At 38.1% G+C, this 13,966-nt stretch overlaps 1 protein-coding gene across 1 annotated transcript; it reads left to right on the top strand.

Moving 5' to 3' along the window:
* The first annotated feature begins 112 nt into the window (after window positions 1-112).
* Window positions 113-10,125, top strand: LOC122220760 (proteasome assembly chaperone 2-like). Its single transcript, XM_042940415.1, is given in 6 exon segments — window positions 113-227; window positions 2,736-2,844; window positions 6,662-6,726; window positions 9,299-9,594; window positions 9,596-9,851; window positions 9,854-10,125. Coding segments are annotated over 6 exon segments (1,113 nt in total).
* Window positions 10,126-13,966: the final 3,841 nt, after the last annotated feature.

The following is a 13,966-nucleotide window of genomic DNA, read 5'->3' on the forward strand; positions in this document are numbered from 1 at the left end:
AAGAGGAAATGTATTCCCTTGTTTTATGCAATCCCTACCTTTGTTGGTTTTGCTGGCTCAACATTGTATTGATAGAGGAGGTCATTTTTACATTTATTAAGTTACCGAGTTCATGAAGATCACTTCCGTGACTGGCATTAGAAGACACCAGGCATCTTATGAACAGCCTCCGAAACCACCTTCTAATTTTGGAGCAAAGTGGATTTTGCTGCTTTTCCAGACACAAGGTTGATAACCAGGTAGGAAAACAATTTATTTCATTCAGTTAAAGTATATGGTAATTTAAAGGCCTCTGCTTATTTGGTTGATCAATTGAATTGTTAAAGTCTGCCATTTTTTTAGAAAAGGAAATAAAATGAACAACTATGTAGCAGACTGTGGTCTGGCAGAAACCATTGCTTCAGAAACAGCACCAAAGTAAATAATTGGAGTCTTTTATAGCAGGTCCCCAGTAAAAGAAAACATCTCTTCTTAGTCCTTCCTGCTTTCAACCCCCGTATTTTTCCTATTATTTGCCGTTCCCCATATGGGTCTTGGTGTAGGTAAGCCAAAGTGGTAATCTTTCCAAAAGCTGCAATCATATTGTAGCTGCAATCATATTGAATTCTTCACTTAGAGAAGCTTCTCATAGTCGTTGACATTAACTCTAAGAAATAACTACATATTTTGACAAGTAAATATTTATTTACTTAGAGAAGTAAATATGTCAAAAAAACAAATTCTGATCTGAGATGAAACGGAAAAACCTAGTAACATTTGTAAACAAACACCGAAGAGAGTTTATAGACCAACTTAAAAATCTGTTTCAATAGGCTGACTTTTGGGGGTAATCATCATTGTTTGGTATTTCAAAAGTATTGAGTTTAGAAACCAGTTGTATGATAATGCCTTTGTATCTTTGTCTTTCCCATGCATTTTTAAGTAACTGGAATCTATATTTTAACAACATTTTTCTGTGGTGCCAAAAAACGTTATTGCCAATATTTTGCCAGTAAAGAAACAGAGGTTTTGTAAGTTTAAATAATTCACTAGCTGGTAAAGGAGACAGTAAATTTGCATTCTGGCACATTATTTTAAAGCCTGTGCTTTCTCCTTAATACATCATCCTCCTATATACTGAAATCTATACTCTAGATAAGTCTGAAATCTAGCGTCAGCTCTTTGCTTTCTTGTTGGGTGTGTTGACTGACTCAATATTAATCAACTCTGAAGATTTCAAAGTAGCCCAATTTCCTCACTAGTTTAAATAGAAAAAAAAAAAAAGCTATCCCTGGGTCTTGAGACTTTATAATAGGTTAGCTCTAGCCAGCTGAGAAACATGAACCAAATGCTCTCACCCACCAATCAAGTAACATGCTCCATCTCCGTGGAAACGAGAAAAAGATGTTTCTGAGAATAGCTCTTCACGGAAATTAAGCATTATCCTCCCTCCCATCCCCAAAGAGTGTAGGAAGAAAATAGAGGTAGACCTGGGACCAAGTACTCGGGACACTTTCAAACTACTACCTCTCATATGTTAACAGATATAACTTGAAATATTTCTTCTCTTCAAAAATTGTTTTTAAAATGCTAACTTATTTTTTCTCTATTTAAAAAGCATTTTAATTGCTGTGACTTTTACTAATTTATTTTAAAGTGTGTACAATATATTCAAACTTAAAAAGTCTAAGTGTATCAACACATTAAATAAAAATAAAAGTCATCTTTTTCACCACTTCATTTATATCTCTTGGCCCTTTGCCCAATTTTCAGAGGTGGTGCAAATTTCTGGAATTCATTTATATATAAAACAATATGAATAAATAAAACTTGTGCTGTTCGCACAAATGAAATCAAACTGCTCTGCCCTACCCTTTTTTTTTTTAAGTTTTTTAAGAGAGAGAGAGAGAGAGTGGGAAAGGCAGCAAAAGTGGGGGAGGGAGAGAGAGAGAGAGAGAGAGAGAGAGAGAGAGAGAATGAATCCCAAGCAGGCTCCTCGCTGTCTGTACAGAGCCCCATGAGGGGCTCGAACTCAAGAGCCCTGAGATTATGACCTGAGCCAAAATCAAGGGTTGGAAGCTTAACTGAATGAGCCACCCAGGTGCCCCTGCACTATATTTTTTTAAGTAAAAATTTTCTTGAAGCTCTTTTGATATCAGGACATATTGATCCAAACATTCTGTTTAAAGGATATGTAATGTTTCATTTAATTAATTAACTATAATTCTAGGCTTCATTTTCTGTTATAAGCTATTGACAATAAGGCAACCATGGCATGATACGTATATTTTTCTTGGTATAATTTATGATTTTACCAATAAATTTGTAGAGAGAAAATGAACTAAAATCAATGAGTCATATATTGTTCAGTGGCACTTAAAATAATTTTCAGGAGTTTACATTTTTCTCACAAAACTGAATAACATTTCTTGTTTTCTCTAACCCATTGTCTTATAGCAATTTCTATAACTTATGTTAGCTTGTTATGTAGAAAATGCTACTTCACTGTTGCAAAGTTCAACTCTTAACATGTTTGTGTACTTTTCCTAGTTTTCTGATTATTTACATTTCTTATTGATTTTTATATGAAGAGTTGGTCAATAAACTATAAATTTGAAAACTTCATGTGTGTGCTTATCATATAATGAGCATATAATTTTTATATGCAAAAATACATAGAATTTTCCTTAAAATAAACATTTCAATAATTGGGCATAAACTTAAATTTACATGTAATAATTTTATATATTTTCCAGGTTTGTTGTCATTGACTGGATGGAAATTTTTAATGAAGACACAGGATGCAAGAAAGGAAGTTCTAGAGCTTTTTGAAATAATTCTTGAAATCTTTAATCGAAAATTTCGGTATATTCCTAATATTTAATTAATGAACTAAAAATGAACAATTCTAATTTGTTGAGAAACAGTAATTTCAAAATTTTAATGTGATCATAACCATACAGTTTTCTTATTTCTGATATTTTTGATTTGTGCTCCTTTGTTAGGATTTTATCTATGAATTCTAACTTTAAATGTAAATTAATGCAGGGCACTTGGGCAGCTCAGTCGGTTAAGCGTCTGACTTCTGACTTCGGCTCAGGTCATGATCTCACCGTCTGTGAGTTCGAGCCCCGAGTCGGGCTTTGTGCTGACAGCTCAGAGCCTGGAGCCTGTTTCAGATTCTGTCTCCCTCTCTCTCTGCCACTCCCCCACTTGCGCTCTGTCTCCCTCTGTCTCAAAAATAAATCAACATTAAAAATAAATAAAATAATTTAAATTAATGCTATGATGATTGTGCTCAATTAATAATTCTTGATTTTTAAATTTATCAATACTTAAAATATTTTGGCTGTAAAGAAAATTATATTAAGGAATCATAAATCACTGTGAATCAATAAACAGACATTAAATTTATATGCCTCTTTTGTTTTTATCCTATGTAACCCAATTTCATGAAATTTAGAGCAATATGTCTTGCTGATTTATGACCAAAATCCAGAATATTTTAAAATTAAATACCGACAGTCAGCTAAAATTTTTAAAACTCATTAAACGGAACTGGCAGAATATGTACCCGGTTTGTCATTTTTGTGTGTGTGTTTTCACTTACTACAATTTCATAGCAATTACACATTAAGTTTCCCCTCCTTTGATCCTCACTTGATAATGATTGCTTAAGGGTCAAGTTTGTCCCTGTTGCTCTCTTCTAGGAGAGACACTACTCTGGTCGGGAGGCGGTGACTTCCGGTGGCTTCCAGGGCTATACGGAAGCTTGCATGTGCAGGTTTCCTAGGGCCTCATCCACACACTAAATCCACCCTCTGACTGCGGCAAATAGAAACGCTTATTACCTTTGCTCTCTTTCTGATGTAAGTAATGTCCACATCATGACTGGAGGGATCTTTTCCATGATAAGTCAGATCATGTTTCTCCTCTGCTCAAGCTTGAAATTGCTTGCTGCCTCTCCCAGAGCAAAACCCACATGTGGCTCGCACAGCCCAGCCGGCAGGATCTGGATTCCTCACTCCCTCTGCTCAGCTCTCCTTCCACTCTCCCTTTTCATACCTGCCTCCTTGCTCTTCCTCAGACGCTACAAGCACACCCATGACTTATGATTTTTGGAGCATTGTTTCCCTTCTGTAAAGAACGTTCTTCCCCCAAATCACTGCCTGCTTCACCTCTACACTTCCTGCTGGTCTTTTTCCGATGTTAGAATAGTCTCAGACTTCTTTGTATAAATTTATGCCCACTCAACAATCTCTATTTTTTTTTAATCCTGCTTAATCTTTTTCTTCCTATCACTCATCTCCACCCATCAAATGTTGTATTAGTTTCTTTGTTTCTTGTCTGCCTTCATATGCTGGTGTGGGAGCTCCATGATAGTAGAGCTTTATTTTCTATACTGCTGCATCCCTGGGACCCAGGAGAGCAGTTTTAGTAAGCACTCAAATATAGTCTGATTTGGATGAATAAATGAAAAAAAAATAATGGTTTAAAAAATAAGAAGGAATTGGTGGAGGTTTCAAGTGCCAAAACAGAGTTTTGTTTTAATATGAAAGCCACAGGCGTATACTATGGATACTTGAAGGAAAGGGTAGAAATTACCTGACAGTCAAAGAGCATAATAAATTTCAGGAAGACAAAATCAGAATAAGCCAGGAACTGCTGCTATCCAATCTGATCACTGGGACGTAGTTTAGGAAAATAGTTATGAAAATAAAGAAAAAGTAGTAAAACCAAATGTGACAAAAAGTAAATTGGCTGCATTAACATGGGTGGAGGAACGTAGCATTTCATAGACACTCTTAATACTGTGATCTTTTGAGAAGTAGAAGGCATTGCGGCCATTCCCACAGAGGGAGAAGTTAGGAAGTCAAGCTTTTTTGCATTAAGTGACACTGCTGTTTGGGGGGGGGTGTGGGAGGGTCATGTCTCCAGGGTAAGCAGGGTTGCGATATTCTTGGATTGGGGACACCAGGGGAAACCTGCAGACCTGCAATAGCCCCCACAATAGGTGAATGAATAGAAAATTTTTCAGTAATAAAAAACTGTCCTTTCCAAACCATGTTTTTATTTTTTATGTTCTATATTGTTCCTACACATATCAACTAGCTGTAATTTGATCTGTATACTGATTAGTAAAGGAATGATTCCATACTGTTCCAAATTAGCTTAGGGTATGTTTCTTCTGTGTCTAAAGGTGGCATAAAACTAATAAATGAGTCCCCAGTTTCTGTCTGGCCCTATGCCCCAGTCATGTCCCCATTTTAGGATTCTGCTTTGATAGGCAACACATTGGTATAGTGAAATCTCAAGATCCTACATTATGTCCATTGAGACAAAAGAAGGAGGGAGAGAGGGAGAACCACAGGAAGAGATCTTCTGAATTGGGTTATTGCTCTAGGATTTCGTACTAGAACCAAGGGTCCTGAAATCCCTTTAGTCTTGAATTTCTGAGTGTACATATCTGGGCAATGTTATGTTTAATTAATTGGTGTTCAGGGATTGAATCAGGACCTTTATAAATTAATAAAGTGAAGTCATACCACTCACCTAATGTCTAAAACTAATGAAATTACAGGTGGCAGAATATTTGGAGTGCTTAGCCTTGCAGGTTTAGGAATGAAATGACACACCCATTTGTAAAGTGCTTGGCATTTCTGGGGGTCGTGTATCCCTTCAACAATCAAACTCGTCCTAACGAACCATAAGCTTTGACCATATTAAGTCCTTGTTTTATCTTCTGGGTTGTCTTTTGCTATTACACCCACATACTGTGAGGATTAAACCCGAACAGATTATGGGGTAACAACTGAAACTTCTTGGCTACGCTTAGGACAGAACGAGTGATCATCTGGATTAGTAAGGATTCCTTTGGTTAAAGTGACAAAATTCCAAATCAAACAAGCCGGGGCAAAAAGCGAGCTTCGTGGAGGGACACCTTGTTGTCAAATGTGATTAAAGAAATGTTGTTAATCAATTCTTGGGACAGAAACACTGCCAGGACTCCCTGTCCTAGCCTCTTGTTTCTTCTTCTCTGTTTTTCAGTTTCATTTTTTGTTTCCAATTAGAGACTCTGGCTTCTTGCTCTGCTTTCTGTTGCTGCCCCTTCTCCCAGGAGGTGCTGGCTGGCTTTTCCTAATTCTAATTTGAAAAAAAGCCCACGGAAGGACACTGAGTTACTCTTTTTAGGTCATGGGCCTACCCTTGGTGTATTCAGCCAAGGCAAAGAGGCCACCATGCTATGACTGACCCAGCCTGAGGCTGGAGCCTAATCCTGAATGAGTTAATATCACAGGAAGTGGGGGGGGGGGGGGGCTTGGAGATAGGATCTGAAATAACATAACCACTCCCATTCAAACCATGTGGCCTAATTGGAAAGGGAGGCAGCTCTATCAAGGAGGAGAATGTTGACGATAAAGTGCTGGCAAATGAACTATGTGACTACAGCCTGTGTGTGGAGACATTTCAAGGAAAATGAGAAGGCCTTACTCTTTCTCTAAAATTGATGTCCTATATGTTTGGCTTTTTGAGATTCCATACTAGGGATCCATGCATTTCTTTGATTAAAGGCAGTGTCCATAGTAAAAACAAACAAACAAACAACTATTCTTGGAGGAATGTGCAGCTACTCATAGTGTCCTGCCTAAGAGTTATCCTCTTCCACCCATTTTCCTCACAGACAGAACCGGCCTCTCTCCATAGGAACTGAAGACGTCCCTGAACCTATCACCATTTTGGTACATGGTAGGCACTTAATAAATGTGAATGGAGATTGAATGCATAAAGAGCCCAAGCACAGCACACTGAGAAGCTGTGGACCTGGAGGTTAATGTCATGCAGATAGTAGTTCAAGTTTCGGTTCTGATCTTGGGAAAGTTAAAATGTAGAAAATATACACATATACTCACATTTTATATATAAGTATCTGGTAGAGTGTCTGGAAAAGAATAATAACTAACCTACAAAGTGTCAAGCACTTTTCTAAATGCTGACATCTATTTGCTCACCTAAACATCGCAACAACTCTTCTGAGCTAGGTAGGTACACTAATTATTTGCATTTCACAGATGAGAAAACTGAGGACAGGGAGGGTAAGTGACTTGTCTAAGGTCACTCAGCTAATAGGACACCATTTGACCAGTGTTTATGGAAGTGATTAAATAAATATTGATTTGACTTGAAATCATTAAGATGCCATTTGTACAGAACCTAAAACAGTGAACAGAAAAAAAGAGAGAGAATATATTATATTAAGGTTATATTGTGCCATCTAGTAATAATCAAGAGAATGTTATTGTACATATTTCATCCTATGTAATAACTAAGGATGTTTTATTTTGCTTCATGCAGTCTTTAAACAGGCCTCATAAATTGGCAATATATTTATAATTACAAATTTACATATTTTATGGGACCGGTAAGAAAATAGCCCACATTTAAAGGGTCATTCCAATTAATATTCAAAAAACCAGGTTTTCAGTGCTGATGTTGATAATAACTTTAAAATTTAACAAATACTGGTACACATTCTCTTGCAGAAAATAGGCATTCTATTCTCAGATGCAGTATAAAATGAGCCAGATTTCAAGGTCTGCAACAGTTTTGTTGGTCTGTGAGCCTTCTTTCTGGGAAATAAATAGTTGCTACTAAGGATAAAGTAAAAAGAAGATAAGTGGTTGGTGCCCTTCCCGAGGATGTGCCCACATATCCCACAGCACACTAGAACTGCTCTGCAGTTTGCATGCAGCTAGATTAAGAGAGAGGGAGCTAGAGGGCACAGAGCTGGCCAGTCAACCTGGTTCTGAATCCACCTGTCCACTCTGGTCCCACCAAACATTTTGCTACCGTGCGGCCCTACTGTTCTCTTTTGTAATTGTGTAATTTCTAACAGCAGGATAATAGCGTTTATCATTTCTACACAGTGCAGCACAATTTTAATGTGATATCAGACAGCTTCATATAAAAAATGTTTGATTTGAGTATTTTTATTTATTTATTTATTTTATTTTTTATTTTTTTAAATTTACATCCAAATTAGTTAGCATATAGTGCAACAATGATTTCAGGAGTAGATTCCTTAGTGCCCCTTACCCATTTAGCCCACCTGCCCTCCCACAACCCCTCCAGTAACGCTCAGTTTGTTCCCCATATTTGTGAGTCTCTTCTGTTTTGTCCCCCTCCCTGTTTTTATATTATTTTTGTTTCCCTTCCCTTATGTTCATCTGTTTTGTCTCTTAAAGTCCTCATATGAGGGAAGTCATATGATTTTTGTCTTTCTCTGACTGACTAATTTCACTTAGCATAATACCCTCCACTTCCATCCACGTAGTTGCAAACGGCAAGATTTCATTCTTTTTGATTGCTGAGTAATACTCCATTGTGTATATATATATACCACATCTTCTTTATCCATTCATCCATCAATGGGCATTTGGGCTCTTTCCATACTTTGGCTATTGTTGATAGTGCTGCTATAAACATGGGGATGCATGTGTCCCTTCAAAACAGCACACCTGTATCCCTTGGATAAATGCCTAGTAGTGCAATTGCTGGGTCATAGGGTAGTTCTATTTTTAGTTTTTTGAGGAACCTCCATACTGTTTTCCAGAGTGGCTGCACCAGTTTGCATTCCCATGACTTGAGTATTTTTAAACATTATATCTAGCTCAACACCGTAGGATGATTTTTAGTAGCAACTTACATTTATATTGCAGAAATAATATTTCATAATGTATGTGATCAATAAATTTGTCCCTGGAGCCATAGAAATTTTCCCAGAGCTTTTACATCTAGAGAATTCATCATACCATGCTCCAGAAGCCTGGAATCTATCTAATATTCATACATTTCCAGTTATTTGATGAGGTCTTTCAAATCTTGATATTGTTAGTAGGGAGAAAAAGAAAACATGAGAAAGCCAATGCCTTGTACATAATGTTCTTTCTCCTTGAGATAATGATACTTTATGATATGTGGACATATAATTTTATCCTGCCACAGGTGAAAAAGAGGTGCTACTAGCTTGTTCAAAGTAGTCTAATTATCAATTTCTGTATTAAATACCTGCACAGGTAAACTAAGAGCTAATGAATGCAACTGATTGAGTGGCAACATTTAAAAGTTGAGACATTTTGAATATCAATCTCATTTTTGTCCAAGGAAAGTTGAGTTTTTTTGCAAAGAGGCTTTAAAGTTCTGGGGCCTTGGGACAGAGCCGCCCTCTTTCTCCCCATCAGCCCTTCCACTTACTTCGAGCCGCCCTCTTTCTCCCCATCAGCCCTTCCACTTACTTCAGTGTGACCATGTTTTGCTGTAGAGAGTCGGTCTCTGACCCCGGGGGGTTTCACCATCCTAATGCCAGCAGTGCCTGTTGGAAATGTTGGCCAGCTTGTAATAGATTGGATTATTTCTACGCTGCATATGTGTAAGATTGGTTACTTCTACACCACTTCTCTTGGGCAGATGGTTGGAAACCGTCCATATGCAACTGCAGAAGTAAATTCAATAGAACTCAGTACAGATGCTGAAGTATATTCATTGCCTTCAAAAAAGCTAGTGGCTCTTCAGTTAAGATCCATTTTTATTAAGTACAAATTAAAGCCATTCTGTGAAAAAGCTGCTTTCCTGGGTGAAAAGTAGTAACTGTGCCAAAGTTATTGTTCTTTCAAGCAGTCATTCATATCACTGTAATGATCTACATTTCACATTGGCAAGACTCCCTTCTGATACCTGCTTACATCTTTGGTGCAAAAAAACTGTTCAAAATAAAATAGAGAGCCTTAACTGGGAAGAAATGGAAAAAAGCCCATGCATTCCTGAAATAGATGATTTTGAGTTTTGTATCTATATTCCTGGAGGAAGTATCACAAAAAACTCTATACTGAAGGTTGTTTTAAAGAAATCCCAGATGCGGTTCTGTTGAAATTTGTTTCAGAAGAAGACAATATCCTAGATGCATTAATTCTTCAGTGTCTTAGTGAATGGCTTCACATAATCAAACCACGTTTAGAGTGTGATGACCCTGCAGCATCTATCCTGTGGTGGAAAATGCCAAGTTCGTGGAGATTTCTCTTTAGAAGTGGTCTTCACCCTAGCTTTTCTGATCTGTTTTCAATTGTATACCTACTGTCCCAAGACACTTAATATCAACACAACACAACATATAGTTACACAACTATATAGAAAGTTATATTCTCGAAGGACGTGTTAGGAAGTAAATCTTTACTTTTCACAGAAACTCTCAAAGAAAATGGATTAACAAAAGGTTGTTTTGCCATGCCCCTATATACAACAAATGTAAGTTTTTGTACAATAAAATATTTCCTAAGTAAGAAAAAGGAGGGGGCCTTAAAATAGAAAATATATACATGTATGACCGATATGTTTTTGACTTGATATAATGTGTGGATGATAATGTCTTTTATTAAATAAATCTGTAATATCGCAGAATCACCCGGTATACTTGTGGTTGCTTAAAAATGTACTATCTTTTTTTTTTTTAGAAAGAGAGAGAACGTGAGTGGAGAAGAAGGGTAGAGGGAGAGAGAAACAGAGAAAGAGACAGAGAGAGAGAAAGAAAGAATTTTTTTTTTTTCAACGTTTTTTATTTATTTTTTTTGGGACAGAGAGAGAGAGAGCATGAACGGGGGAGGGGCAGAGAGAGAGGGAGACACAGAATCGGAAACAGGCTCCAGGCTCCGAGCCATCAGCCCAGAGCCTGACGCGGGGCTCGAACTCACGGACCGCGAGATCGTGACCTGGCTGAAGTCGGACGCTTAACCGACTGTGCCACCCAGGCGCCCCAGAAAGAAAGAATCTTAAGCAGGCTCCACGCGCAATGCTGAATCTGATGTGGGACTCCATCCCTTGACCCCAGGATCATGACTTGAGCCAAAATCAAGAGTTGGACATCAACTGACCGAGCCACCAGGTGCCCCTAAAAATGTACCATCTTAATAAAAATTTTAAAAATATTTCCTTGAGATATAAAAAGTAGCAGCTCCTGTAATATCTTCATTTCTACCCGGTTACCTCCTTGAACAGAAATTTGGAGGTGACCAAGAAATCATCTGAGATTTATCAGAAATCAATATTCATACATACACACTCAGTCAGGGCTCAACATCTTCAAAAGCCCAAAAGAGTGGCATTTGGTCATATTCTTCTGATTGGGGAAAATACACTGGAGAGCTTTTCTGTATCCAAGCAAGATGTAAGATTCATGATCATCCCCTGGGAATGGTCCATATCCTTACACACTAAAATGAAGTGAGCACCATTATTTATGAATACTTCATGGCAAGACATGATTTAGCCTGCTCTTGGCAGTGACCAGGAACAGTTCTGAAATTATTTAGGAACACTAGAGACAAGTCAGTTCAGCTGTGGCTGTGTAGGAGCTAAGCAGGTGTATTCAAGGGCTCAGGAGTGTCTGGTCATGTCTACCATACTGTTGGGGTTTTCCTCCACACTCTGTTACAAAGGAATTGTCCTTGCCTGGGTCAGCTGTGCCTGGCCATGTCTCTTACCTGAGCTTAAGATTTAGAAACACAACTGCCTCTGACTCCTCCCCGTGAAGACCAATATTTGAAAGGAAAGATTGATTGGGTCTATTGACGACACTGATGAGACCTGGGGCTTTAGCTGAGTTGGGTTTATGATAGAAACCACATAGGCTTCTTTCCCCAGAGTGTCTGTAGGATTATTTGAAGCAGGGAGTTGGGGCAGGGAGAAGATGTGTTCTATTACATCTTAATGTTATCTTAATGCACATCTTACATGCAGTGTGGTGTTGGTGTCACCTCTGTGTAAGACCATCCCAAATGAGTAGACTTTCCTGGTGGGTGCCTTTAGGTGAGGGTCCTGATACTAATGAAAGATCCCCTGTGGCTCTTTGAATGGGAAACATCACATAACTGCCTTGTTTTCCACATCCATTTCCCACATTTTCCTCAATACTATGTTTCCTATTGGAAGCCCACAGGACTTCCACCTTCAGGAAAACTTGGAAACTATACTTTTGTAAACATCTGCCGTAATTCCTGCAGGCACAAACATTTCTATCCCACCCTAGTCTGACCTGGGTCTTTTCTTCCACATTAAGTTCCTGGAATCCTTTCTAACTCTGTCTTCTACCAAGATGTGAAAGATTCTTCCTTGTGTACAATAAAGAGACCAGTCTATCAGCTAAATTGTGGTTCTCATCCCCAGAGCCTACAATTAGGGCTTTTGCAACAGGCTGTGGTCCATTTTTCTTACACCTAACTTTTTTCTGGGAACAAGTGTAGGACTAATCTGGGATAAAAAGTTAGCCTTAGGAAATACAATTTAAATCAGAGATAAAGACAGAGATAATTTTAGCATAACAACCCTCAGGAATTTTACTAGAAAGAGGTCCTTTTTGGTCCCTACTTGCTCCCCCACTGCTCCACTCATAACTTTAGGTCCTTGGAAATGGATAAAATGGAACACGTGACAGTCTGTACCAGGGCAGGCTGAGGGGAAGAGGCATGCAGAGGAAGCAGAAGAATCAAGGACATATGGAATTATGGCCAGTGGATCCAGAGAGGAGGTTCTCTGATTCTGTAATAATTACGGTGATAGCGTCCATGTTGAGTAGCCTTAAGACCCAAAGTCACAAACCCTTTGGGACCGGGCATGGTTTGTACAGAGTAGAAAAGCACTTCAGATACTCTATCCTTTGTGAAATATATTGATGTTGAAAGTATGCTTCAAACCTGAATCTGAGGATTGTTTTACACATTCCTCTAGACTCCTAGTGTGTGATAAAGAAACAGATTGTTCAATATGGGAGTCTATCTCCCCTCTCTTCCGCAGGTAGTGCATAGACATTATACATACACTTTTATATGACACTCTATCAGTAATGTACCATCCGTCTCCTCTTGGGCGCTTCCTATGCATGCCATGAAGAAGAAAGTTGGATAACTATGTTTCTAACAGGTTTTCTTCAGCCTTACTGCTATGCCACGAGAGACAGCTAATAAGTTTCTCCGATCCTCTGCTAAACCAGCTCTGGAGCACCTTTGTCTTTATGAAGCCAGACCTCTGGAGAATGCATAATCATATTAATATCCAAGAGATAAATAAATAGAAACATACTTTTAGAAATTTATGAACAACACAAGTTCCTGGAGATACCTTTTGTGTGGTAGTTTCTTCTGACAGCTGACAAACTAGATCTGGCATGATCTTCATAACGACCAAAAAATCATTGTGTACCTAAATAATATATTCTATTAGGCTTCCGTACATGGTCCCTGGACCAAGTGTTTTGGGAAGATTATAGCAGCACCATTTTCTAGAACTGCTCCCTTCCTTTGAATCACCTACAGAACACCGAACTCTTAATTCACTTGCAATAAAAAGAGCCTCGACATACTAAGAACAGTCAATAAATCCTGGATATCAATTGGTTTCCACATCACTTTCCAACTTTACTGCCGTGTTTCACTATTTTTTTTTTTTTTGAGAGAGAGAGAGAGAGAGAGAGGATGTGCCAGCAGAGGAGAGGCAGGTGGAGAGACAGAATCTTAATCAGGCTGCATGCTCAGTACGGAGCCCAGACTGACACAGGGTCGATCCGACAATGCTGGGTTCATGACCTGAGCTGAAATCAAGAGTCCAATGTTCATCCAACTGAGCCACCCAGGTGCCCCAGTTTCACTTTTTTTTTAATAAAAAAAGAATCTTGACCAGATCATAATAGTTTTCTATCTTTGGTGACATTAATTTCAAAGGGTCTGTATACTTAGAATTGTTCACCAGTATTTATTCTAATATTTCTAGGATTATATATTTTTCAAATTCTCTGAATCATCAAAAATTTGTTTTTTTGAATTGATACATGATTAATGTTGCTGACATAGTGATCTACTGTGATTTTTCGTCATTTAGTCCAACATATTATTGAAAGATCAAACTGATTTGAAACACCACTTTTATCCTATGCCGAATTGTTTCA

Source organism: Panthera leo, chromosome B2 (assembly GCF_018350215.1).
Source record: "Panthera leo isolate Ple1 chromosome B2, P.leo_Ple1_pat1.1, whole genome shotgun sequence".
Classification (NCBI taxonomy): Eukaryota; Metazoa; Chordata; class Mammalia; order Carnivora; family Felidae; genus Panthera; species Panthera leo.